Genomic DNA, 27,914 nt, shown 5'->3' with positions numbered 1-27,914 from the left:
ACTGAGATGGCTATAACGGAACCTGACGAAATTAGAGAAAAACTGAACTTTAACAGACCCTTTCATGTGTGTTATGTAAGATATTTGGAAGATAGGTAACCCCAAGTTTCAGGTTGTGCCCTAATATGTCACCGATCTACCAGAACAAGATTTAAAGTATGCGTAGAGGTATAGGCTAGCAAATCTGGTTCCAAGTATCTTGCAAGCTAAGGTCCATGCCTTCAAACTCTGTGCACAGTAGTCGACAAAGAGAATATAGATGTAGATGTAATATTTCAGGGTGTGGTATACTGCGCCCTTTGAGAGGTATTGTATCCCCCTCGGTGAGTCCTATTTCATCAAGAAACTTGATTAATAGGCCCGGTTTTATTGGTTGAAGCTCTTCTATGGTCACATTGTACACCCCAAAACACTTCCTCCTGCGGGCTAATATAGCTCCGCAGTTTGTTAGTAAGTGTGTTGGTGTCTCTTCTGCTTCCTTGCAGAATCTACATGTGCCATCCTGGATTGTTCCAATTTTCTTTAGATGTCCATTTAATCTAGTGTCCTGTTAGGATTCGCAGTCTGTTCCTGCTTCCTTTGACACAATCTGTGATTTCTTTCTTGCCAAAATTGGTTAGAAGATTCTTGGATTGTCTATGTCCAATAAGTGAATTCCAAAGTTCCCTCATTTTCTTTTTGTCCTTCTGTCTGAGATATTCGTTAATAGTGTGGATTCCTAAGCCACAGAAGGGTTCGGGTCCTATCAGCGGTGTAGCAGCCCCTTTCATTGCAAGGGTGTCCTCTTTCTCGTTGCCTTCTACTCCCATGTGTCCTGGGACCCAGCAGAGGCTGACTTTATTCTGCATACCTAATATATTTAGTTTGGTTTTGCAGTTCAGCACCATCCTTGAACTAATGGTATTTGAGCTTAGTGCTTTGATAGCTGCTTGGCTATCTGACATGATAGCTATAGTCTTGTTTTTGTATCCTTTATTTAGATTGAATTGGATACATCTTTCAATTGCGTGAATCTCAGCTAGGAAGATACTGGTGTGTTTTCCCATGGGTTCTGAGTATTTGGTGCCGGGTCCAAATATTCCTGCTCCCGTACCTTCTTGTGTTCTAGATCCATCTATGTACCAAAGGATGGTGCCATTTTTAAAGGAGTTATTTTCCTCCTAAGAAGAGAATATAAAAGGTGCATAGATTTCATTTCGGACAGTCAAGGGCAGTTAATGCGTACGGTTTTAGCTCCAACCTAGTCTGCGAATACCTAAATTGCCTATTGGCTGGCTCCAGGAGAACAACCCGGTTACCTTGAAGTGGGTTTCCGGAGATGAAGGTATAGAAGGAAACTAACAGGGTACGAAAAAGCCAAAAAAGATGGACAACTAGGCATGCCAGAATCCTACAGAAGAAAGCACACATGAGGCAAACTAACTGTGTAGTTTATGGGTAAAAGGGCCGATCTACATCTTAGCAAAGCCCTTGAACTAAAACTCAACAATTTTCCAAGCTGAAGCTACTCTCAGTCAGGCAGCTATACAGGCACTAAACGCGTATACTTTCAACTCCAAACTTGTTTGAAAGTGTCTCTGCCTGAAGGTGCTAGGACAACTCAACAAGATTACCTTAAAGGGTTCCCGGATATGAAAGTATAAAAGGGATAAACAGGCTGACCAACTAGCCAAAAAGGGGCAGCCCTCTCACCCATGGGACCAAACCCACAACTAAATACACAGGAGTGTGTACTTCAGTTGGAACTGGAAAAATGTCTTGAGAAAGAAAAACTCAATTTGACAAAAGCACAAGGTATGAGGCAAGGCTAAGACATGTTTAAATCTTTCCAAAAGGATGGCGAAGAAACTCTTCTCTTTCCGCAGGCTGGATTTGAGGCTAAGCCTCTATACCGGCCACTGCCCTCTTAACTACCACATAAAGAAGGTGGGAAAAGAAGAGATAAAAACTGTCTATAAAAACCAGAGACATTGGCACACATCCTTTGTGAATATGAGGCGTTATTCTAATTACGGTACAAGTCTTTAGTAAGGCAATTCTCACACCTACAGAGGCAACGAGGAAAGTGCTTGGACTTACAGGAAAAAGTGTAATTTCCAAAGTATGGTTATAATTTATAGAGGTTACACAATAGATCTATAACGGTTGCAGAGTACAGAATGATTTTTAAAATCATTATTCAACCCCCAAAATCTTAAAAAACCCTATAGACGAGAGTACAAGGTATGAGGGGAAACTAAAAAATTCAGGTTCGAATCCCGCACGTGACACTAACTTTTTCATTTCAATCAAAACCTTACATAAATTAATTGAAAGAAGTAATTTGGTCAATCAAACGACTAAATGTAATGAATTATGTGCTATTTTGTTCCAAATTCTTTAAACGTACAGTTCTGAACAATAATTTCCAAAAGAATAAATTTAGAAAAAACAGATTTTCAATATTAACGAAGCTTCAATTGCACAAAATAGATGACAGTCTGAACAATGTAATAATATAAATATAGAACATACAAAATGACATTCGTTTTTGACATTCCTTGTTGACCTTCCGGATTGGAGGTGGCGCAAGACAATGGTGTACCTTGTTTGTCGTACAGAATTATCTTGCCTCATGTGCATACTTTGGCCGGAACAAACGCAAATCGCTGCCCACTGGACAAAACAATAGAAAAACAAACGGAAAAATCGCTGTTTTCATTTACACGTTTGTACAGTTAGTTATATGAACTCAATATTGAAAAAATTATGCTAAATATGTTAAATCAAAAATACTTTACTATTTTATTTAATCAATAGATATTAGAATTGTAAAGCACAAATAGTTGTTAATCATTAAATAACTGCATATACCAAGTAACCCTGTAACTCACCACACTCTCCATCTCCCTTTTGGACACTCTCAACCTTAATCTCCATCTATCTTTTTCTCTCATTCTCATTCTCAATCAATCTTTCGTTAACTACCAATCTCTCTTTCTTTCTCATAATTTTTATTTTGGCCACACACACCACCTCCCTTTCTCATTACAATCTCTCCCTTTATACTCACAATCAATCTCTTTCTCACACTCACTCTCCCTTTTAGTTATACACAATCTTCCTTTTGGTTACTCACTACCATACACTTTCTCACTCAATCTCTCTTCTGGTCACTCACAGCATTTCTCTTCCTCACTCTCAATCCCACTTTTGGTCACTTGCAGCATTTTCATTTCTCACTACAATCTCTCCCTTTCTAACTCACAATCTCTCTTCCTCTCTCACAATTTTTATTTTAGCCAAACACACCACCGGCCTTTCTCACTGCAACCTCTCTCCCTTTCTAGCTCACAATCTCTCTTTCTCACTCACAATTTTTATTTTAACCACTCACCCCACCTCCATTTCTCACTACAATCTCTCCCTTTCTAACTTACAATCTCTCTTCCTCTCTCACAATTTTTATTTTAGCCAAACACACCACCGGCCTTTCTCACTGCAACCTCTCTCCCTTTCTAGCTCACAATCTCTCTTTCTCACTCACAATTTTTATTGTAACCACTCACCCCACCTCCATTTCTCACTACAATCTCTCCCTTTCTACCTCGCAATCTCTCTTTCTCACATAAACTCTCCCTTTCGGTCACTCACAATCTTCCTTTTGGTTACTCACTATCATACCCTTTCTCACTCTCAATCCCACTTTTGGTCACTCGCAGCATTTTCATTTCCCATTCACAATCTCGCATTCTCACTCAAAATTCTCCCTCCTCTCTCCTTTTTTGGCCACTCACAATCTCTCTCTTTCTCACTCACAATAGCTCTTTTGGACAGTCGCAGCATTTTAATTTCTCGTTCACAATCTCGCATTCTCACTCTCAATTCTACCGCCTCTCTCCTCTTTTGGTCACTCACAATCTCTCTCCTTCTCACTCACAATAGCTCTTTTGGTCAGTCGCAGCATTTTCATATCTCATTCACAATCTCGCATTCTCAATCTCAATTCTATCGCCTCTCTCCTCTTTTGGTCACTCACAATCTCTCTCCTTCTCACTCACAATAGCTCTTTTGGTCAGTCGCAGCATTTTCATTTCTCATTCACAATCTCGCATTCTCACTCTCAATCCTTTTCTCTCTTTCTCACTCACAATCCCTCTTCTGTCACTTTCTCTTCCTCACTGTCAATCCCTCTTTTGGTCACCCTCTTTCTTTCTTCCTCCCTCTCACCCTCTATGTCTCCATTCACCCTGAATCTCCTTTTGTCCCTGACCCTCTCTTCCCCAACCTCATTCTCTCTCTCTCTCTCTCTCTCTCTCTCTCTCTCTTTCTCTCTCTCTTTCAAATTCTCTCTCTCTCTCTCTCTCTCTCTCTCTTTCTCTCTCTCTCTCTCTTTCAAATTCTCTCTCTCTCTCTCTCTCTCTCTCAAATTCATTCTCACTCAAATTCATTCTCTCTCTCTCTCTCTCTCTCTCTCTCTTTCTGTTTTCCTTTGACACCCTCAATCTCCGTATTTCTCACTCTCAATTTCCATCTCTTTCGCACCATCAATCGCCATTTTTTGTCCCTCTCTATCCTAATATCTTGTTTGTCACACGAAATTATCTTACTCCGTGCGCATAGTTTGGCCGGATCCAATTATCTCGCTCGCTGTCCACTGGGCAAAACAACAAAGGCGGACGTTTTAATGTCATTTAAATCGTTCAGACTATGACAGGCGGTGTAAACAATATTCTAATAATTTATTAATATAAGAGCGTCGTTGTTGCCTAAAGGTTGGGAAATGCAATGCTTGCAAAATGTAAATTGGTTATAACAGACATTCCTGACATTGTTAAATCATTTACACTCTATTACCCTTAAGAGGGCGGGCTTATCGCATATTTTATGTATTTTCCCAATTATCCGGCAAGAACAATAACCGTGAACATAACAGAAGCGGTATTAATTACAAAACAACGACACTTAATTAGAAGGAAACAACGTCGATGGTACGACTTAAGATGGATGAACAATGGGATGAGCCAAATTAAAATCGGCTCGAGAGAATGGAAGATTACCGGCATCGCCTTTCGATTGAATTGTTCTTAAGATAAAGGGGAAAAAATATTTAAAAAAAAAAAACAATATAAATTTCAGTCACGCGATCGAAGCGTATTTTCAGCGTCTGTATTGCCTCCGAGTGTACAGCTGACGCGGGCATATGACAACAACACAACTTGTAATTATAGAAATAATCACATACACGATAATAACATAAGTTTATAAGTTGAACAGGCCGATCGTTACATGAGGCCGCATAAACTTTCATTTATACGGACAAGTAGGTCGGAAAATCAACCATGCATTCCTGTTAAATTAAAAGAGGAAAACTGGCATCCACCTCTCGTTATAAAAAAATCATTGCCAATTGTCATATCATACTGCAATATGAGGGATGAATGAATCCGACTAAATCTGATGAATGGAAAAGCCGGACAAGCGTGGCGGTAAATTAACGAAAGGGTTAAACTGTATTGGAATTTGGACAGGGGAGGGGTTTTAACTGTTTGTGACAGGGGGACCACAGACTTGATTGGATATCGAAGTGCGAGTTAGAACAATTCACATATCCCATCAAGAACATATACACCATGTCACAATCAGACTTTGTGTTGTTTTCCAATTAATTAAGCTAAGTTCCAAGCTGAACTGGGGACCACTCTTTTTAATAGGGGGACGGTGCAGCCTCGAATGCAACTGGAATAAATTGAACAAATGCGTTTAGGAAAACAACTTTTGCATATTGGGCAACTAACGGCATCACTCGTCAGGGTATAGTGATGAGTGGTGAATTAAACCATACGCCACTACATCGATGTCATCACGACCCCTGACGTTATAATCAAGGATCTGGAAAAAGTATCGTAATTTCGCCATTCAATGATCGTTTAACAAGTAAACAATACATTTCATAAGGTATTGCATGTAGCAAAGACAAAAGAAACTGTTAAGATCTCTGTGGCAGAAAGATTAGTGTGTCCGGCTCGTATTTGCCAGCTAACGGTTCTGAGTTCGAATCCCATCGAGGCCCATGAATTTTTAATGGAGAATTTGAAAAAAGTATTGTCAAGTAGGTTGAACACTCGTCGACACCCAACGAGGTGGATTTATTAAGGAAGGAAAGAAGATGGTGAGAAGGTTAAAACAGGGAGATGAGGCAGACCAAAATGATAGGAAACTACCAAGCTAAGGCTCATCAGCCAGCAAACCCCAAAAGGAAATTCATAATTTATTAGACCTAGGTTATTAGTTAAGGGCCGAATGGTTAGGGCAACCGACTCTTATTTGCCATTCTAGCAGTTCTGGGTTCAAATTTCATCGTAGCCCATGAAATTTTAATTGATAATAATTTTAAGAAGATAAAAAAACTTTTAAAGTGGTTTGGCCATTCGTCAGAGACACCCAAATGTAATTGTATGGTTGGTTGTTCCTGTTATCAGGATTACTTTACTTTCTTTTACAAAAGAAACGTTGTACAGGTCTGAGAGATAATACGAAATAGCTTTACTATTTAGAAAAAGAGAGATAGATAGATAGATAGACAGACAGATAGATAGATAGACAGATAGAGATAAATAGATAGATAGAGAGAGACAGACAGATAGATAGATAGATAGACAGATAGAGATAAATAGATAGATAGATAGATAGAGAGAGACAGACAGATAGATAGATAGATGAGAGAGAGAGAGAGAGAGAGAGTGAAAGTGTTATAAAAAAGGATGAGAGGGTAAGGAAAAGAGCGACAAAAAGAAAGAGTTATAAGGAGGGAGAGAGTGAGAGAGAGAGAGAGAGGGAGAGAGAGAGAGGGAGGGATAGGGAGAGAGAGGGAGAGAGAGGGAGGGAGAGGGAGAGGGGAGAGAGAGGGAAAAAAGAGAGAGGTGAAAATAGAAAAAGATATATAGAGAGTAGGAGGGAGAGGGAGGGAGAGGGAGAGAAGAGAGAGAGGGAGAAAGAGAGAGAAGTGAAAATAGAAAAAGATATATAGAGAGTAGGAGAGAGCGTAAGTGAGAAGGAGAGAGTGTGAAACAAGGAGAGAAAGATAGATAAATAAATAGAGAAATGGAAGGAGAGATAGAGCGTGAGTGTGTGAGAGAGTGTAAGTGAGAGGGAGAGAGATGTATTATTACAGATTACGGTGCTAACGTACTAGTTCTATTGATAGTTCTTCTATGGACTCTTCCCTATGCAAAAACAGCTAAATTACTTTTAACACACAATTTAAACTTTTTGTGGAAAAAGCACTGGAAATCGGAGAAATAGGTAATAAACATTATAATCTTGCGAAAGCAGTGTCGTCCAAAATAACCCGCTTTATCGCAGAATAAACAATGTTTTAGATATGGGGACATGATAGAATTCAGTCTCTGTCATGTCATCTACCAACAAGCCAATTTCAGTTTTATTCCAGCCATTGGAATCTTTTAGAGATGATGTCTTGGGAGAAGAATGCACTACAATTTGCAAATTATGAGTCTGCGCGAAGAAGCGCTCCTGACTGAAAAAGACAAACGTTACAAAGACATACGGGTGCAATTAACCCAAGGTTTAATGCAGTGCAGTTCCCAAGGTGCTAGAAATAATTTGCACTAGTCGGAAAGCAGACAGCAGGATTAGACCACAGTGATTCCGATGATGATTTTTCGAGCCATGACAAAAATTTGGTTAACTGGATAAAACAGCTGAAGAATCAAGATTGAGTTTGTCCTGCACAAATGAATCCCATCAACTACTGAAGTAATAAGAAAAACACGAATCCCATATGAAACTGCAGGGCAACCGTTTACAGCCAGTTAAATTTCATTCAGAGGGACTTTCCGTCCAACCACCCTGAGTGTCAATTTTTCGCGATTTCTTGTCTTTACCATAGAATTTCGATAGATTCGAAGTAAACAGTACGATATCGATTTTTTTCGATACTGTGATAGTCATAAGCCTGTCAGACACAAACGGAGATTATAGGTACAACCGTATTGATTCGACTACTAATAGGGAAATTTCGGATCGGGTCACTTGTTGCAACAAGCATATTATATACAATGATTAAACAACAATCTGCACAAAGCACAATAGGCTGCATAGTTCACTTAAATCGAGCGGAAAAACTAATCTAACTAATCAATGAGAATCTGACAGCAGGTTACAGGGACACTGTGTCTTTAGTTATCGAGGAGGATGATTAGGATTAAATCGGAAGAGATGCTGTTGTACGTCAGATTGGAGACGGATTGTAGGTCCGGATTATGCCGAGTTTGTAAGATTTTGTTAAACCCAATAGTTCCTTATCGTATTGCCTAGGGGGTACACGAGGGTTTATATGGCCTTAGCTGTTGCAAACCCTCGAGAAAAAATTATCTGTGATCTAGTCTTTTAAGTAATCGATATCGTCGGCTCAGTTCTGTCCTTTTGAGTCGTGTATGGAGATCCGATATAGAGAATGGCTTTTTTTGATACCAAAGGGGGGTGAGGTTATAATAAATTGTACGTAGAGGACCTTCATTAAGGAGAATGAAGGTTATGTTTTCAGATTTTGTGGTGTTTAGTTGGATTCGATATTTTTTCGAACCATTGTTCAATATATATACCTTGGAGAGTTCGGTGAGCTTTGACAGGGTGAGAGGTAAGAATAGAATTGCTGTGTCATTTGCGTATGTAGGTAGTGAGGGGATGGGAAGGGAAATCAGCAGAATACAGTCAGTAGCGGGGTCGCTACCCTAGAGACTCTTGTGCCCTCCCTGTACAACGCCACGCCAACCCTATGGGGTTGCTTCCTGTAGATTGTATCCGTACAGCCCACCAGTTGACGTTTCCCGTAGAAGGTTGGTGAGGTTATAATTGATCGGATATAGAAGGCATGGAGGTTATATTTTGGGACTTTGTGGTTTGTGTTTGTTTCGCCATTTTTAATTCAAGGGTGATAATTGTGTCTAGAGGGCTCGGCGAACTATAACGGGGTGGAAGTTAAAGGAAAGAATGGCAGCGTCATCGGCGTATGTTAGGGTAGAAGGGTCGGGTTGAGAAGGGATGTCAATAGTGTATACTAACTCAAGACCTGTCAAACTTCCGCATGACCTAAAAAAAGAGGAAGAGTATCCAACCCAAATCTAAGCTATCAACCAGATAATTTAATTTTGAAGTTGAACTTAGACCTCCTAGCACCTCAAAATGTAACACTTCATTCCTTACTTATCATTAATTTTATTGAGATTTTTGATGCCTGCGAAATGATTAAGCTCTGCTTTGGGTGTGTGGAGGGCTAAGGGAATTATAATGGGGTAGGAGTAATAAGATAGAAAGGCAGTGTCATCATAATGGTATCATCAGCAGAATATCCTGAGTGCAGCAGACCCTGAGGATCACTCGGGTCCGCATTATACAAAGCTGAATGAGAAGATCCTGACCAAAAGTAAAAAGTACCTGTCGACCAGGTAGGACTTGACTATGAATAAATGTGTAGAGAACTGAATGCTCTTGAGTTACCAGAGGACAAATCGAAAACTTATTCTGGAAGAACCCTCAAGGGAGGATGCGAATCCAAATAAGATTCGAGGTGGAAAGTATTTGCTTAAGAGGTTTTTCAAGCAGTTTGACAAGAATTAACATTAAACTGATGGTAGGAATTCCCAAGTTGGTGGTTTCTTGGGCTTAGGGATTGGGTGAACCATGTTAATGAATGATAGGGCGATCTTCTTTATAAAGAGTGGTTAGGAAAATTTTGGCTTTTCTTTGTGAAGTTTACGAAACATTGAAAGGTAAAGAATGAGATCAATTCCAGGTGCTTCTAGAGAGGTACATTTTTAATTTCGCATTTGACAGAAGGGGTAAACAATTCAGGGGGTACAGATATAATTGTAAGGATTCTTGAAGAAGGGGATGAAGGGCCTAGAGACAGGTAGTAGCATAAAAATTGTATTACCAACAATATATTTTATAAAAGAAAGTTAGGACGGACGGTTGGATGTTAATGGGTTTCCTATGTTTTAACTGTGTACTAATAAAGAGATAAAACAATTTGACTGTTATTTTCATATGTTACGATCAATAAATTAATTTAAGTGCTCGCTCGTATGCTCCTGCCACGACGGTTACAAGTTCGAAATTATAAATATAACTAAAACTTCATTTTCTGATTAAAATTTTAACACTAAAAGAGAATTTATTAGCTGGTTATCCTATCATCCTGATTTGGTGATTCCAGTATTAAATAAAACAAACGAAAACTTAGCGTTATTTTGCCAATATGCAGACCAACCTCGAAAATTGAGAAATGGGAAAAGAGGAAATAAAAAATAAAAGTAAGTACAGTAATTCCTGTCATATAGGGAGGTCTTAACTACTGTTGAGTGACGTCGACGAAGAGTCAAACAAATTTACTTTAAATTAGTTATAAATTAAAAGGCCATGGGCTGCCAGGATTCGAACCCAGACCCGCCAGCGTGGCCAATACGAATCGGAAGACCTAACCAGTCGACTTCGCGGTCCCCTGCTTCTGCTTTGAGGGTAGGCTCGGAGTCTATGGGTAGTGATTTACGTTAGCAACATATGAAGAGGACTGATGTGAGAATACTTTACGACGCGATAAAGGTAGAATATTTTTTAACGTGTAAAGGAGAACGGGGTGCCAAAGTTTGTCAAATGCTTCTTAGACATGCAAAGCAATATTGGTTGTTTTTAAAGATAAGATATTGCATCGACTACTCTAAAGTTGATGTGGATGTTGATCTGCGAGCCGGTAAACTCATGCTGAACCGGCAAAGCGTCACTTTTTGAGTCCATCTTCAACAACAGACCCTATATCGGTTCTGCACAACTCTAAAGCCTTGCTGCTCATTTTTTTCTACATGATGTGAAGGGAATGTTTGACGAGGGGTCAAAGCACTTTACTACAGATTTTTCATAGTATCCATTAAAAAGCCATGGGCTTTGTCGGGATTCGTAACAGCTGAAGATGTGTATGTATTAGTCGGAGTATGTATTATACTGCGCCCTTTAAGAGCTATTGTATCCCCTGTTCTGTGCTTAAAGTAAGTCCTAGTTCATCAAGGGACTTGATTTGTAGGCCTGGTTTCAGTGGTTAGATCTACTCTACGGTTACGTTGTATGTCCCAAAACACTTCCTCCTGCAGTTAGGACCACAGTTTGTTAGTACGTGTTTTCTCTGCTTCTGCGCAGAATCTGCCAAATTATGCCAATCTTCTTCAGATGGACATTTAGTTTGCAGTGTCCTGTTAAGAATCCTGTCAGGATTTGCATGTTTTTCTAGCTTCTTTCAATACATTCTGTGACCTCTTTCCTTCCATGTTTGTTAGGAGGTTCTTGAAGTTTATTCACACCGTTATTGTGGCGAATGCGAGTCGGACACCTTAATCTCTCGACTACCGTGGTGTCCTAAAATAACGAATATAAGCATAACACGGCCAAACGAGAAGTTCATCTCTCACACATAAAAAATAAATTTCTCAACTAAGACGAAATTGTTTAAAATAATTGATCCAATTATATTCGACTTGATTCTGCAACAAAATAAAATATTTGGGGGGGGGAACGAGAATAAACACTGTAACCAAAAAGTTTTTAAATAAAACGTGCACCCCTTCATCGTTAACGATTTCTTTCTACCTTAGAACGAGGGTCGGAGAAATAGTGCATGGGACAAACCTCTCCTCCCCTGGTCTTTTTCCGAACCCTGTCGACCATACGGTGACAGAAGGCTGTCCGGGGAAAGAACGTTCCTTTGTTCAACTGTCTGGCTTTTCTGTGAGGATGAAGCATCCATGGATAAATGGTGAGGCCTCGGGACCTTCACCCAACCTCCTTCCATCTGCCCCTTACACTGTTTTACCGTTTGTTCACAATCCCTGCGTCCCTGAGAATTGTTGTATCGTTCTTTTTTTTTGTCCAGTTGATTTTATACATATGACGATCTCACCTTATTTTGACATTCGGTTTTCAACAAACAAAACTCCGTCAAATCGTAAGAGCTTCAAAGCAATTTAGCTTTCACATTTTACAAATGATGATATTTTTCTGGTATGTCAATGAAGATTATCATTATCGTTTGACATTATAATTTAACCTGAAATGATCCTACGATCAAACTTCCTTAACGACCTCAAAATAGCAATATCATCGCAATTATCTTTCTTCGTCCATTTCAGCTTACTTTTTTTATATTTTTTGGACATCGTATTGGAAAATGTCCAGATTGAACGGCCGAAGGGTGCGATCGATTTTGACCGACTTCAGAGAAAGCGTCACGAACATCCTGATTCAACTCCTAAACTCCTTAGCTCTCCTGAGTATTAACGAGGTCGTTAATGTCTCACAGTATAAAAATAAATTTAAAAAAACATTTATAGAGTCAAATCAAAACAAGCTATGGTAAAATAAAACCTCGATAACAATATATTCCCTTTTATTAAAAAAAACTCAACACCAGATTTTGCACAGTCCTTAAACTGAAATCGCTTTTGAATTTGAATTTGAATTTTCCAAGGAAAGGAGCGCAACAAAAACACGACCGCGTTAAATTTGTCCCAAGCATTAATATCACGCATACGAATGATGCATGATGGGTCAAATCCAGTGCACAACTTTAAATGTAAAAAGTTCCCCTTAGGAGGGCACGTACACTTTTAAGACTGTCGTCTCTCATTTCTCTCTTCTTATCACGAAAAGAAAGAAAATTATGTTGAAAACTTTGTCAGACCAGCAGCACAAGACGGAGTTTGAGCTGGCAAAAAAAAAATTGAGGAAGTTTATATAAGGGATTTCCGAACCGAACAGGTGTTTGGAATTTTGACGTTCGTGTGTGCCCCAGTTGATAAACTATTTAATTAAAGCCGGATGTTTTTCGTTAAGAATTTGCGATAATGTGGGATTTTTGTTCATCCCTGTCAACGACGGTAAACAGAAATGTTGAAGCTTTTCCACAAATAATTGCTCAGGAGTTGACTTAATATCGACAAGGAATTGTCCAGGTGCTTACCGACCTGTTATTGATATTTTATTGCCCCATTATGTATTATTATATCTACAATATACCTATTACAAATAAAAATTCAACCAAGTGAAGAGGTAAATTAAAATAACATAAAAAACAAAGTGAATAAAGCAAACTCTTCAGCCTTCCACGTCCTGTACAAGCAATTAAAACTTGTTCTAGGCAGGACAATTTAGTTTGGTGAAAGTAATTGATGATTCGAGACCAACTGCTGGCTTTAAATTTTAAAAGGTGTAAGATGTCTTCATTATGCTTTCTTGAAAAATGTCTTGCTGCCAGAAGAACTCATTTAATACAAGACCCGGCAAGGTAAGAGTTGATGAGCGTCAGAGAGTCTCATAATCAATCGGCATTAGGTCACTTATTGGGTCCGTCTTCACTCGAACGTTTCTTGAACTACTCAAGCGCGTTTCGGCATCGAGTCATCTTCAGTGAGGAACTGAGAATGTTTATAATCTCACGTAATGGCTTGAGCTGAACGTTCTTAATAGATAATTATATACCTGAAGGAGGGTATCACTTTAATAACATAAATATTTGGAATAACGTGTATATAAAAATAATTTATGTAATATATGACTAAAGGAATTTCTATTTTTTGTATATTAATGGATTTGAATTTGGATAAGCTCAAATATACAAACATTTGCCGAGTTGAGCCTATTGGCTTCTCGTAGTCCCTCGGCAATTACAGCTTTTGCTATTTACAGTGAATTGCCGGCAGACTGGAGAATCAACCACCTCGGGTGTAGCAGTCCGGGGGCAGATTTCAGTCTTATCCGTTTATGCCTAACCAACCACCGAGGTTGGCTCAGAGGGGGGGGGTTGCTATCCACAGCTAGGTCAATTCAGGTTCCAAACCCATTCTTGTTCATTTTATTCTAAAATACATTCACGTTAAATACCGTTCGTATTAGGGTGATGGAGTATTCGATATTCCTCCATCGACCATCTCACATCACCCATTTGCGCTAATAAATACATTCACTCTCAATACAACCTTTGCACATACTGTACTGCTAACCTAATCGGAGTCACATGTTCAAGCCAATAAATACATTCACTCTCGACACAAACTTTACACCACGATGAGAATAATAAGAAAAAGCTATATAGTTATAGAATAATGAACTCTCAGGTTACATGAATATTGCATCAAATTTAAAATACCATTTGATGGGGTAAACCCGAGAGTCTGGAGGATATACCGATATTTTATTATTTACTAATAATTAATTAAATATTAGTATTGAAAAACAAGACAATTATGCCACGTACCATAAATTAATTAAATTTTACAACTTTTTGAAATTACTTAATTTTATATTATGCAATTAAACGAATTGAGGGTCGATGGGTACTAGATATTCCGCCATCAACCCACTCACGTCACACAATCAAGCTAATAAATGCATTCACTCTCAACACAAACTATTAATATATACAATAGAACACAGGGGTCATCGGTGGCCGCACCGGTTTAGTTGTTGATCATCACTGTAAGGTAAAGGTCCCGGGTTCGAATCCAGAGGCCCTGCATTCGAACCCGACATACTTGTTAAATGGGCTTTTTTTCAAAACACCGGCACCCTGAGGGGTTATATGACCTCTGCTGTTGCGAACCCTCGTTAAAAAAAAGAACAAATCCGTTTCCTCCAATTATCGGGATATGGGACTCAAATACTAACTGCCTTGCTCAAGTACAATTCTTAAATGGGGTGGTTGTATATTGATGTACATAGCATACGGTTTAATTATTTATTAGGAATGTTACTTATGTAGTTAAACGAGCTAACCAAACTAGAATTAATTCATAAATTTCACAACTCGACAGAAGGACTGTCCATTTCATATTGTCCTTGGAGAAATAAATTTTGTTAAATCAAAAAATTTGATATAATATGTGTTAATGTGTGTTTTTTAGTGACCCGTTGTTTCATAACTCTCTCTCCAAGAAAGTCTTCTGAATAGCACTTTCAAGGAGCGCTACATGATCTTCAGAGCAAAAGTGCTTTCTAAACCCAGCTTGGTATTAACTGTACAGACCTTTGTCTCAATAAACCAATTTAACATTTTGTTAATTATGGCTTCCAATGTCTTGCTGAGACATGATGTTAGAGAAATAGGTCTGTAAATTTCTGGGAGGCTAGGATCTTTACCCGGCTCAGCAATGGGTATCACGCCCGACTCCCTCCAGTTTTCAGGATAATATCCCGCACCCCATATTTCGTTAAACAGCTTCAAAAGCTTTACTTTTCCTTCCGGAGACAGATTTTTAATCATGGAGTATGTGATTTCATCACTTCCCGGAGAAGATTCTTTCACCGAACTCAGAACAAGATCCAGTTCAGCCAGAGTGAGGGGAGTGTTCCAAACTTCTTCTTCATCAGTTGCAAAATTTAAATCGTGTCTTTCTTCCTCCTACTTTATCTGCCTGAAACGCTCCGAATACCAGTTGGAATTAGAAACAGATTCAAAATGACGGGCTATACGCTCAGCAATTTGAAACAGTTCTGTTCCATGTCTTCTGCACGAAGTATTGGCATCATTGGGGGTTTTCTTTTGCCCGAAATTGCCCTGATCGTCCTCCATATATCCGAGGATTCCATACGTGGTGTTAAATTGCAAATTAAATATTTTAGAGAGTTTTCTTTGGCTTCCTTTATTACTCTTCTTTCTTTGGCTCTGGATTTACGAAAGTTTGACAAATTTTCATCAGTCGGTATCCTCCGCAGCCGTCTTAGGGCCTTTTTTTGCCCTACAGACAAGTTCGCATTCCCTATTCCACCACGGAACCCAGTTACGAACTTTCCTGTTCCGTTTTTGGAATCGCTTCAGAGGCGGCAGCTTTAATTTTTTCCGTAAACGTGGCAACGTCTATGTTGACGTTGTTACGTAGATTAGGAAGATTTGTGCATACTTATTCCAATCTGTCATGCGGGTATTCCGTTTAGGATAAAATTCAAAATCCACTTTACGAATATGGCACTCTATTTTAATGGGGAGGTGATCACTTTGGACATCCGTTTCTAGCACATTCCATTCAAAATTGGTCGCTAGGGACGTATTATTATTAGTAGTAGTAAACCCATTATATTTCGTGGTCCGATTGACTAAATAACTTCTTTCAATTAATTAATCTCTATGTAAGATTATTAGATAATTTAACAAGGCCCTGAAGATAACGCGAATAAAGGTCGAAACGTCGGCAAAAAATGAAAAAAGTTGTTCTTGTAAACTACCTCATTCTTGACAACTCCCCACTACTTCAACAATATATGCATAACTTTATATATGAAATTATATATTGTACTCTGTGCGACAAACCAAACAAATAAACACTTTATTAGTAGTAGTAGTAAACCCATTATATTTCGTGGTCCGATTGACCAAATAACTTCTTTCAACTAATTAATCATTATGTAAGGTTCTTGATGAAATGAAAAGTTACTGACACGAGTGGGATTCGAACCCACGACCTTTGGCTCAATACGCCGCTGCTCTACCACTTGAGCTAACGTGACTTCAATCCACTCGGACACTAACTTCCCATCTCTTGAAAAATGGCAAATAGGAGGGAAAATTCAAAAGGTGGGTTGAGATGGGAAGTTAGTGTCCGAGTGGATCGAGGTCACGATAGCTCAAGTGGTTAGAGCAGCGGCGTGTTGAGCCGAAGGTCGTGGGTTCGAATCCCGCTCGTGACACTAACTTTTTAATCATGGAGTATGTGATTTCATCACTTCCCGGACAAGATTCTTTCACCGAACTCAGAACATAATCCAGTTCAGCCAGAGTGAGGGGAGTGTTCCAAACTTCTTCTTCATCAGTTGCAAAATTTGAATCGTGTCTTTCTTCCTCCTCCTTTATCTGCGTGAAACGCTCCGAATACCAGCTGGAATTAGAAACAGATTCAAAATGACGTCTGAGTGGATCGAGGTCACGATAGCTCAAGTGGTTAGAGCAGCGGCGTATTGAGCCGAAGGTCGTGGGTTCGAATCCCGCTTGTGACACTAACTTTTTCATTTCAACCAAAACCTTACGTAAAGATTAATTAATTATTATTAGTATTGTTACATCAGTAACGAAAGGTTGCTAAAAAGAGGACTTATGTCATCAATCACCAGTTTGATATAATTTTGTATTATTCACAACACACAAATTCAAAGTCAACATTGGGCCGTATTAAACCACTCTTTTTCATTTCGCTTGAATATATACAATGAAAGAAATATGAAAATAATAAACTATAAAACCTATATCTCTACCGGTTCAATGATCAGAGATGTTTTACAATAGAAAATTCAAACGCCATTGTGACAAAGGCGCTTATTGTAACAATATTTTATTCATTTCTTTGACCCAGTTGTCGACATAATCATTTAACAAGGTATTTTTGTCCTAAAACATTTATTGTGCCGGCGAAAATCGATCAGGCTGGTAATGGTTTCTCGCACGTGTTGGTGTGATAATTGCACTCAACCTTATGAAAATTCAATCATTTCTTGCTCACTTTGACTAAACATCATTGAGCTTTCTTCAACCATAAAAATCTATCAATTCCCTCTTTTATTTTATACTGGGATAATAAAGATTTGATTTTATTTTAACACCGAATACATCATAAAGGAAATTTTATAAAGCCGAAGGATCTGTATAATATATTACCCGGTTGGATTTTATTCCGAACACGTGTCCCAAGAAGACATACGCACTTGTATTTGGAAAGCTCGGCGAGAAACTGTTGAATAAGACATCAAAGCGATGTCCCCCTTATAACTTCTACAGTATAGCGGTTGTCCATCCGTCCTGGCTGTCCGTTCTCTGTCTCTCCCACAAGGCACGTCCACTACTTGCCTGAAGGCTTTCAAAGTACACAACTAAAGGGGAAAATGTGGAGCATGTCTCTCTGTAATTCATGTACGAAAATCCACGAGTTAAAAGGCAATTTTACATTAGCTTAACAGAATTTAATTTTAACTTCAGTATGTCATTAACGCTAATTTTCTAATTTTTTTTTTCTTCCCCTCTGAAAAAAAAGTATGTTTTCATGTAAAAAAAATAAAAAAAATAAATCATCTCGACATTCTATTTATCTAAATATATTACTTAATTGTTATTTATAAACAAATATGTCCATATATGAAGTTGTAAACAGGAAATAAAGCAAAGCAAAAATAATTACATTCTCAATAAAGCCATCACAAACGTTTCATCGGACGACTATAAAAGCATTTACGGTTATACATCAGTGATGATAATTTAATGGAAATAAGTGCTAAACATGATACGAGACGAGACCTGTTTGTGCTAAAACATTTCCATTTGCACTTGACATTTATTTATAATTCCTTTACACCGTAAATTCCTCGAGCAGTATTAATTATAATTAACCTTTCCTATTTAATTTTTTGAATTTAACCTGCAGCATGCTGATTAATAATTACTCCATTGTAAAGGTTTTTCAAAGTTTTCCTATATCCCTTGTATTGTAATTATTCTGTTTTTCATTGTTTGTTACCCTTTCAATTGAGTTGTTTTTCGAATTTATCCTGAGTACGTTATATGGATTATTTTTGGCGGGGAGCGAGTCAAAATTCTAAGGGCGACGGTGGGAATCGAACCCACGACCGCTGGGGGGCTACGAGCCAGAGAACTTTACTGTGTTTGGGATGCAATGCGTTATCGCGCGTGTAGAAACTGAACCCGCTAAGTGCCCATAATTAATTAATTACTCACTTCACAATAAGTGATTAAGCAAGGACTTTTTGTTACTTCTTTCTTGCTGAGCAACACTTTTTTCCGTTTTTCTTACCTTCCATGTTGTTTGCCATGATTTCTTCTTTCTTCTACATCATTATTTCTGGGATCGTGCATGGCGGAGGATCTGAGTCGTAGAAGAGTGATCATAATCACCCGATTAAGAATAGGCCATGTGAGGTTGACACTCAGAGAGCAAGAACGATTGCGGCACAGCAGTATTATGTTTTACTGTAAATAGTCCTGACAGTTATCTTATTTTGTGTTCGTATCCAATACTGTTTATATTGACACTGAATGTATTTATTAGCGTGAAAGTATACTGTGAAAGGGCCGATGGCGGAACATTGAGTATTATTTAATTAGTTATTAGTTAGGTAGGTAGTATGTGCTAAAGATAATGGAGGAATAATGCATACTCACACTACTTGAGATAATAGTGTGTAAATAGGGAAGAGTGAGTGAAAATGTGAGTCTAGATTTAAAAACTGTATGTTGGGGATTGAAGTGTCCTAGCTGTTCACAGTCCTGGAGTCTAACTTCAGCGTCAGACGAACAATTCTGGTTGGCAGGAGACTGCTAAACCACGGTTATTCTCACCACTTGCTGCGAGAAGCGTTGAGTTCCATAATCTGGTATTTTGCCTTTTCTAATCTTCCTTGACCTTAAATATCTATGTGCCTATTGTTTTCTTACCCGGGGACAACTCTGCTGGAAGCCAAATACTGGCTCAGAAAAAAATTTTTTTGTCACTTCATTCGGGTGACACACACGCCTCCTTATAGCTGCCAGTTTCATCGGTTGATGGAAGCTCTATAAATTTTCAGCTGATAAATGTTTAAGTTAGGATATCTTATTTTGCTTCTTTCTTGTTGAGGACTGTTTTCCTTTTTCATTTCTGTCCTCTGATCCCACAGGACTGACAGTTCCACAATTTATTCAGTTTTTAAGTCTTTATTTTCTTCTTCTGGTTCTCACTGATATGTGCAGACAGGAGACAAAATGTTATACAGAATTGTGAATGTTCTGCGAGGTGATGGACCTGAAATTTGGTCGTCTTTGCACAGGCAAAATGATGAAGTGTGATTGATAGACCAAGCCATCGAGGATACGCAGACCAAAATGAACGGTAACATCTAAATTTCAGCTACATTGTATGTCCAAAAGGTGATGGATGATTCTCCACCTACCAACTGGACTGAATGCTATTTAAAGAGAAGAAAGTATGTATTAAAGAACGAGTTTAAACGTGCCTTCGGCCTGAAAACAGTAGTTAAAAAAGCTAAACACCCCCTCGTAGATCAAGATCAAGGTATGATCCAGCTTGCCAAAATCCGTCATCATAAGATCAATCCTTTTAAAATGATAGTTCCTACTCACAGTAAGTTGTTTTCCACGATACGGATTTCGAGCTTTTAGCTCATGATCAGGTTGTAGAACTCCTTCAATCACACTCCACGATTCATCATTTCCATCGTAAGGTCAATTCTGTAGTTTTTATTTTTTTAAATTTTAGGTTTTCTCAATATATCTTCGTTCGTAATATATAAGTTTTTTATTAAACTACTGAAGAATTTTATAGAAAAAACGAAGAAATGCCGCAATGCCCAACTTTCCTCACTTGCCTCTAGAGTCAAAGCAAAAATTTAAGGTTTACCTTGTTATTTCTTTTTTATTATTAATGCAATATATTATGTTTTTTTATGAAATGAAATAATAACTAACAACCTTTTTCCTCCTGCCTGTAAGATCACGCTGTTAACCGAATTTTATAAAGGAGATACGTTGCCCAAAACGAAAATTTCCTCGTTTCCAGACTCAAACCGATGATTGAAGACCTAGATATTTCTAGGACATTTAAGACAGTTCGCCACTTGTATAATGTAAGTGAATACATTAATAAATATACGTACTTGAACGTAGCTAACTCAATAAATGGGAAATTTAATTGCGCTTCGAGTTAATTAAGTAAGGGTGATCAACCATTAGGGAGAGTAGGAAATATTGATTAAAGGTAAATCAAACATAGAACTGCAAATTGAAATTCTTTGAAACTAATACCCCTTACCAGAGACAACCATTGGAATCGTTTAGTTTTAATTAAAATAATTATTTGGGTGAGAAATGTGAAGGGTCAACGATTTAAAAAATTAAAACGCAATTAAATTCCGTTTCATGCAGTACTCTCGTGTTATATTATTATTGTTCAACAGAGTGCAAATCTTATATTATGTTTTAAAATATTTATCGAACTTCTTTACATGTAAAAAGAGGTTTGGAACTTTGAAATATATTACAGCAAGATTTACGTAGAACTATCCGTTGTGTGTCGAGGACGAAAGGTCAACCTCTAAATTAATTTCTATAAAATTCCAAGGGAAATGGAGGGATTCGAACCCAGAACCTCTAGCAAATACGAATCGGACGCCCTAATCATTATAGAGTCAGATGCCGTACTAGGTATGCCAATCGACGCCAATACTCCAAAATACAAGGAACTTGTCAGAAAGCGAAGAGTGGGCGGAAGAAATACCTCTGAAGCCCAATTCCTACTGGTAAACTGCAGGCTAAAGCGATCAGGCTATTAAGTGGCATCAAAGACAAGATTGTTCCAGTGTCACTGAAGCCATGAGTACATCGTCAACTATGGCCTTGAAGGTGTATTAAACCTACCACTGCTACATATTCTACACCAAGTAGAAGCCAGAACAGCAGCCCATAGGATTATAAATGGATAACCATCTGCAAGAATAGGCCGTGTAAATAAAAAATGGAAATTGAAGGTGGAGATGCCATATTAGGCATGCCAATCGATGCAACTACTCCAAAAGACAGGAACTTATACCAGAAATGGAAGGCCAAATGGTTACCTTAGAAACCCAATTCCTACTGGTATACTACAAGCTAAAGCGATCAGGCTATTAAGTGGCATCAAAGACAAGATTGCTCCAGTGTCACTGAAGCCATGAGTACATCGTCAACTATGGCCTTGAAGGTGTATTAAACCTACCAATGCTACATATTCTAAACCAAGTAGAGGCCAGAGCAGCAACCCACAGGATTATAAATGGATAACCATCTGCAAGAATAGGCCGTGTAAATAAACAATGGAAATTGAAGGTGGAGGTGCCATATTAGGCATGCCAACCGATGCCACTACTCCAAAAGACAGGAACTTACACCAGAAATGGAAGGCTAAATGATTACCTTAGAAACCCAATTCCTACTGGAGTTGAAGTCCTTCGGGTGAATCAGAAGACTGAATTGTTTTAAAATTAGGTAAATACGCTAATTTTTCGTCTGAAATCAATAGCGATTGAACACTTTCCAAGAAGATAGCCATTTGCTCTGATAACAGACGGCAATTAAAGACCTAATAAGAGGTAAAGGCACAAAGCCTATGGCAGAGTTAGTAATACCAATGACCTGACCTTGCATGGTTCCCTGAGCATTCGGGATATAGAGGCAATGCTGGCCAGAAAGCAATATTCGTCATCTATGCCCCGACCGTTTTGTGGCCTATGGCCTTGCCTCAAAAAAATGATATAACCAAAAATAACAACAGACAAAACTGCCAGGAAGAAGAGACCGCAGAACACATTCCAGGTTTTTGTGAGGATCGATGTAGGTTTAGATTCTTGCAACAAGGAGAGGTGAGGGCGCAAGCAAGAACCTACACCACTGCCAAAGGTTATGGGGGTAACTAACAACCTGAGGCTGGCTGAGTTATTATAAAATATATGACACAACAGATTTAGTCAGCTCGAGGTGCTGAAGGCCTTGGGGCCGCCTCTTTTATCCTTATACCCGAACCATTCTATCACCGCTACCTAGCGAACTTAAAAATATATAAATTTGCTATTGTAGAAACGGAAAAAACCTATTTATGAATGGCTGAACAAAACGTTTAAAGTAAATATTGTAAATGGTAAGCTCATCACCTAATTGTTTCAACTTTAAAACATAAACGACCCAGTACCGAAGGACTATGCGGGCACTCATCATTGTTTATTGCTTGTTAAAAACGTTTCTTCATTTAATTGATACAATTTATATATTAAAAAACGATTAGGAAGAGATCAAATATAAAGAAAACATTTAGTTCTTCGTAAAATATCTTCCCATCAGACTTTCTATCTGGCGTCATCGTTTTTTAATGTACAATTTTAATTTTGAAGGCTAAACAGTCTGAAGTTCATACAGTTTTGTAACTTGTTAGGGTTGTAATATTTTTCCTGCTTCCTTTGATGCATTCTGTTTTTCTTTCTATACAAATGCTAGAAGGTTCTTGGATTGTTTACGTCCAATGAGTGAATTCCACTTTTTTTTCTCATTTTCATTTTGTCTAAGGTATTCATAGATACATAGAAAGATTGTATTGAAGCCTCTTCACGACCTGCCAATATTGGTCTATAGTGCGTCTAGCGCACCTCGTTATGCATGAGTCTTTTCACCAGACCTCAAAGCGTTTTGAAGGGATCCCGTGGGTATACTTCTTGGCTTTTCCTCTCCCAGGATTAAGAATCTGAGACTACACAGGTCTTCGCACCAACAGAGGAAGTGTTCCGCTGTTTCCTCTTCTTGGAAATATCTGCGCAGGCTTGTTTCTGCCACTCCGACTCCATTAATATGCCTCCGGAGACTGCCCTGTCCAGTTGACAGTCCAACTCTTATCTCAGTCCTAGATCATCCTAGATTTAGTAGTTCTGTCGATCTGTCCCGGGCTACATTCCCACTGAGCGGAGTACTTATTACTAATCCATTGTCTAATGGATCTGCATTTTTGGCAGTTTGGCAAGCCACAAAAGGGTTCAGGGCAAATAGATGTCCTCATTGAACTTTCCTTACTGATAGTCAGGCATGGGCAACAGAAGGGCTCAAGACCTGTAAACGGGCGACCTCTCACTCGTGGCCCTCTACTTCCACATGACCTGAGACCCACCTGAGGTTGGCTTTGTTTTGCATACTTAATTTGTTTAGTTTAATTAATTAATAATTGTAGATAATTAGAAATATAGAAAAACCTCTATTCAGTTAAAAGGTGTATTATACTGATTGCAAAACAGTTTAGAGTATGAATTCCCTGCAGTGATATAAATTTTCAGAATATATATTAGTTGATTTGTGTTTGTTTGTTGGAGATTTTTTTGGCACGGAATCGTACTTTTAAATCAATCATCTAATCGACAGTCAGTCGAATAAGGGTCACAATTGGTCGTGGAGGACAGAAAACTTTGCCCTAGTAACAGAAATGGTAAAATAAGACTTGTAGGTTGGCGAAGGCTTAGTCAATTTCACGAAACGAACTGTCCGTCTAGAGTCGAAATTGCAATAGCGTGTGGGGTAGAAACTTGTAGAAGGGAAGTAAAGTATATTAACTCCGGTTTCTTAGACTATTATTCGTCCCTTGACAAATCGAAAGGACAATGAGTCGATTGTTCGGGTATACATGTCGGAATGTACCACTCGGCTCGGCCTTCCCATGAGTAAATAGCCTGCCACTTTTATTAACGAAATTCGTTTAGTTTTTCTTTTACAGCGCAACAAATTGCTAATTCAACGTGTCTCTATTCTCCCATCGGAGAAAGAAAGACCTCAAGAGCAAAGTGACTATAGAGGGCGCGGGATATTTGTACTTGGTCTCGGGAAAAACCCGTTTAAATTTTCATAGTTCAATTTCAGGTTTTCGGCATCACTAAATGTCAATTAATTACGTGTATGAAAATCACCGTCTCGAAAGTCTCAGTATTGATTAGCGACTGTGGCATGTAAATAATTTAACAGCGCTGGGGTTACATAAATACCACTACCACTTTTTACATTCCAATTAATAAACTCACACCCGGCTGAGCGTTGCAACCCTTGTTATCCAGATATTTATCAAAGCTGGTATGTTAAAATATACATAATTTATACTTGCAGATAAGCTTGTTTTTCCGGAACAGTATAATTATTCAGAAATAACACATCCTCCCCTTTTAGACAATTTTCGTTAAGTATTCAAAAATTTAAGTTAACTGGAAAAAAAACCGGGTCGAAAAGGGAAAGACTAGGCATAGGTCATACCAGAATAACTCATGGGCAACTTCTGACCGGAAAGCGAACGCGTAGGTGCCTGTTTTGCAAGAATAAAATAACTGGTTAAGCACATATTTCAATTGTAGAAGTGCGTATTCTTGGGGCACGGCAGCGAGCACAGTTCGCTGGTCCAATACCACAGGGCTATAAGGATTTTTAAATGTAGATTGAACATTAAATGTTGTACTTGTGTTGTACTTATGTTAATTTATTGGAATCAACGTAATTTATTAGCGTGAAAGGAAAGGTCGATGAATATCTAGTATTTTGGGGTGAGTGTGTGATTAGACCAGACTGTTGGATCGAGTGATGATAAATATTTTGGTGGCCCTGAGAAGGGCCGGTGTTGATCCGTGACAGAGAGACGTTGGCTGAGGTCTGAAGCCGTATAAGCCGTGAGAGCCGTGAGTCGGTTGACTCTGCAGCGGTTGAAGGAACTCTGGTACCGCAGTTAGCCACTAGCCTGCTGTCGTTATCGGTTCTGCATTACTGATTGGCGAGAGCTCGTCGAGTACACGAGTCTGAAGCAAGTGGGGCAGTACCCCTGCTTATATACGAAACAGCTCTACTCTGACTGGCTGCAGAGTGGAGGGCGAGACCATACTAGAACCGATGGTAACTAGCGGGTACCGTGGTAACTGCAGGTGGCCACCGCAATATGCATCTGTCGTACACAACTTGACGTACAAACGAGGGGCAAGAATTTTAGGATATCGACGTAATTAACGTAATAATTGAGGATGCAGTCGGAATTCCTTCAGTGAAGCATGAAAACGGAGGATTAGGATCTTCTTCACAATTACTGATCGCAACGGTGCTGTTGGTCATTGTCAATAAACATTTTTCGAAAATCTTGCCTCACTGATCTGGGCAAGTTCCCGCAGGTCCGGGTCTTTACTGAATGATGAAATGATTCTTTTGTTTTACCCTGAAATTACAACGGCAAAACTATCCATCTCGAGTCCTTCGAGAGACGGCAATGTCTCGTTCATTGTTACCTTCCTCTTCCGAAAACATAAAATCTGAGCAGTTGGCTATGAAGAGAGAAAGTCTCAGATTCTGAGGAGGTAGAACTATCAACGTATTGCCTTTCTTTTTCGTTTTTTGGTTTTAGGTTTAGCATTTGAAACAATTGCTGTTTATATATTTTGCCCTTATTCACAGGTTTTCGTTTCGGCGCCATTCGTTTTTCTTTTTCCAATCGCTCTTTATGTGGTACAGAAGTAAGGATGACGTCTTCAGACCTCTTCCAGAATGTTTTCTTTTGATTGCTTTTGGTTGCTGATTCATTCCTTTCATTCAAGCTGACACCTGTGCTCTCAGCTACAGAAAATCCATTCCGAGTGCTCTTCAACAACTATCAACCTTGGTTCATCTAATTCTATTTCTTTCCGTTTCTTCTGTCTTGATCAGTCACATCACAAGGCACAAAATCAATGCTTGTAAATTCATTTCTACTGAAAGGGACAATAAGAGTGGTCCGAAAACCTATGATAGCATTTTTCAATGCTATGCAAAGCCCATGCGGGAACTTACCCCTACCTACCCTACATAAAAGCAGAGAATCGTAACCATCGTCATGAGGTACCAATCAATCAGCTAGATCCTAAACTGGCACTCCTTGGAATGGTGGTCGAAAAACACTCCCACCCCAATTTCATTCATAAATTTTAAATAAATAATAATCTAATGGAACAAGGTCTTGACTATATGGCGTGTATAGAAGTAGATCCCATGAAGGCTTTTCCATTGTTTGACAGATCTTCCTTCTCCCAAAGCTCTTCTTCCTTTCTCTGGAGATATCTCAACTGTTAAATTTTCAAACTACAGCGTAAGCTCATTTTGGGATGTTTTTGGACAGTCCACACTCCCATATAACCTTATTTTACTTCCCCTAGCGCCTTTCTTCTTTTCCAAGGACTTTACTGTTTAACGTTAAATTTTCCAAACAAATGTCGTGTGGTAAACTGAAATACTTTTTACTTCAGTTACTATAAATAATTTTTAAGAAACCAAGGTCTTAATTATTATGGTAAAACTTCAATGGGCCAGTTGTATATGGACCAGTTGGATAATTGACCGCAATCTCCCGATTATCCTAGAGTATCAGCTTTTCTCCAGTAAACCCACTTTTTATCAAACATGACAATGTTTTGGTAAGACCTCTAAACACTGTTTTCTCCCAAGTGTTTTCGATATGTTCACAAATTTATACCTCTTAACGGATGTTGGGGCGTAAGCGTAACGTTACAACCTGAACAAACTCATACCTCATCAAGAAATGACAAAAAAAAAAGAGTTTGCCCATGTTTATCTGAATTTGCCTTGTCACCACATATATCTCATGCCATGGTTTATTTTCGCTAGTTTCTACATTTTCTTCTTGATGTTGAGACAATGACTCTTAAAGAGTACAGCTATTTCTCACCTCCGTGGAGATGATGTCTAGCAGTGTTTTTTGGACAGACACATCCCCTGCTAAGCACTCACATGACTTGATTAGATAGCTTGCTGTTTTCCAAGCAGAACTTGCTTTTAAATTTCCCAAACCAATGGTCACGTGGTGAACTGGCCGACTTTTCTCTTCAGTTTTGATCATTTTACCATCTTCTAGTGCTGTGAATTGTTTTGCCCAGCTTTAAATGACGAGAACCATGTAAAACTTTTACGACAAAATTGATAAGGCTTCAACAAGGTCTGGACTATATGGTGGGTATAGAAGTAGTTTCATTCCACCATGAAGTCTTTGCTTTGATCTGATGGATCTTGTTTCTCCTACAGTTCTTCCTCCTTTCTAAAGAGATATCTCAACTGTTACGTTGTCCAAAGGTGTAAGTACATTCGGTAGTCAATAGCTCCTTTGTTCCTTCGTGTAATAATGATTAACAATGGTTTTGGACAGTCCACACTCCCATGAACCTTATCTTCGTTCCTCTGACCACCTTAAATCGCTCAAACCGGTACTTCGTGGTAATCTGGTCGCTCTTCCTCTTCGGTTTTAATAAGTTCATGCGGGACCACAGGTCTTTTTCCCCATGTTAGATGGCGACTAAAA

General features: G+C 38.7%; 1 protein-coding gene and 1 non-coding gene across 5 annotated transcripts in view; one reads left to right on the top strand and one right to left on the bottom strand.

The window, feature by feature from the left end:
• Positions 1–27,914, bottom strand: part of LOC106669393 — a 130,100-nt gene that overhangs the window by 6,915 nt on the left and 95,271 nt on the right. The window contains exon 1 of one of the 4 annotated variants that reach the window (XM_024224584.1): positions 18,837–19,005. The exons of the other annotated variants lie outside the window; for them this stretch is intronic. Within the exon in view, the coding sequence (XP_024080352.1) occupies positions 18,837–18,931 (95 nt within the window). The 5' untranslated portion in view covers positions 18,932–19,005. Of the gene's footprint in view, positions 1–18,836; positions 19,006–27,914 lie in introns of those variants that run through there. 4 annotated transcript variants of the gene reach the window in all.
• On the top strand, positions 16,655–16,728 carry Trnan-guu. Its single transcript has one exon. It is a non-coding gene; the product is annotated as a tRNA-Asn (tRNA).

Source organism: Cimex lectularius, unplaced genomic scaffold, assembly GCF_000648675.2.
Source record: "Cimex lectularius strain Harlan isolate CLEC.00 unplaced genomic scaffold, Clec_2.1 scaffold46, whole genome shotgun sequence".
NCBI lineage: Eukaryota > Metazoa > Arthropoda > Insecta > Hemiptera > Cimicidae > Cimex > Cimex lectularius.
The sequence above is the reverse complement of the archived record's forward strand: the minus strand, read 5'-3'. Positions and strand labels throughout refer to the sequence as shown.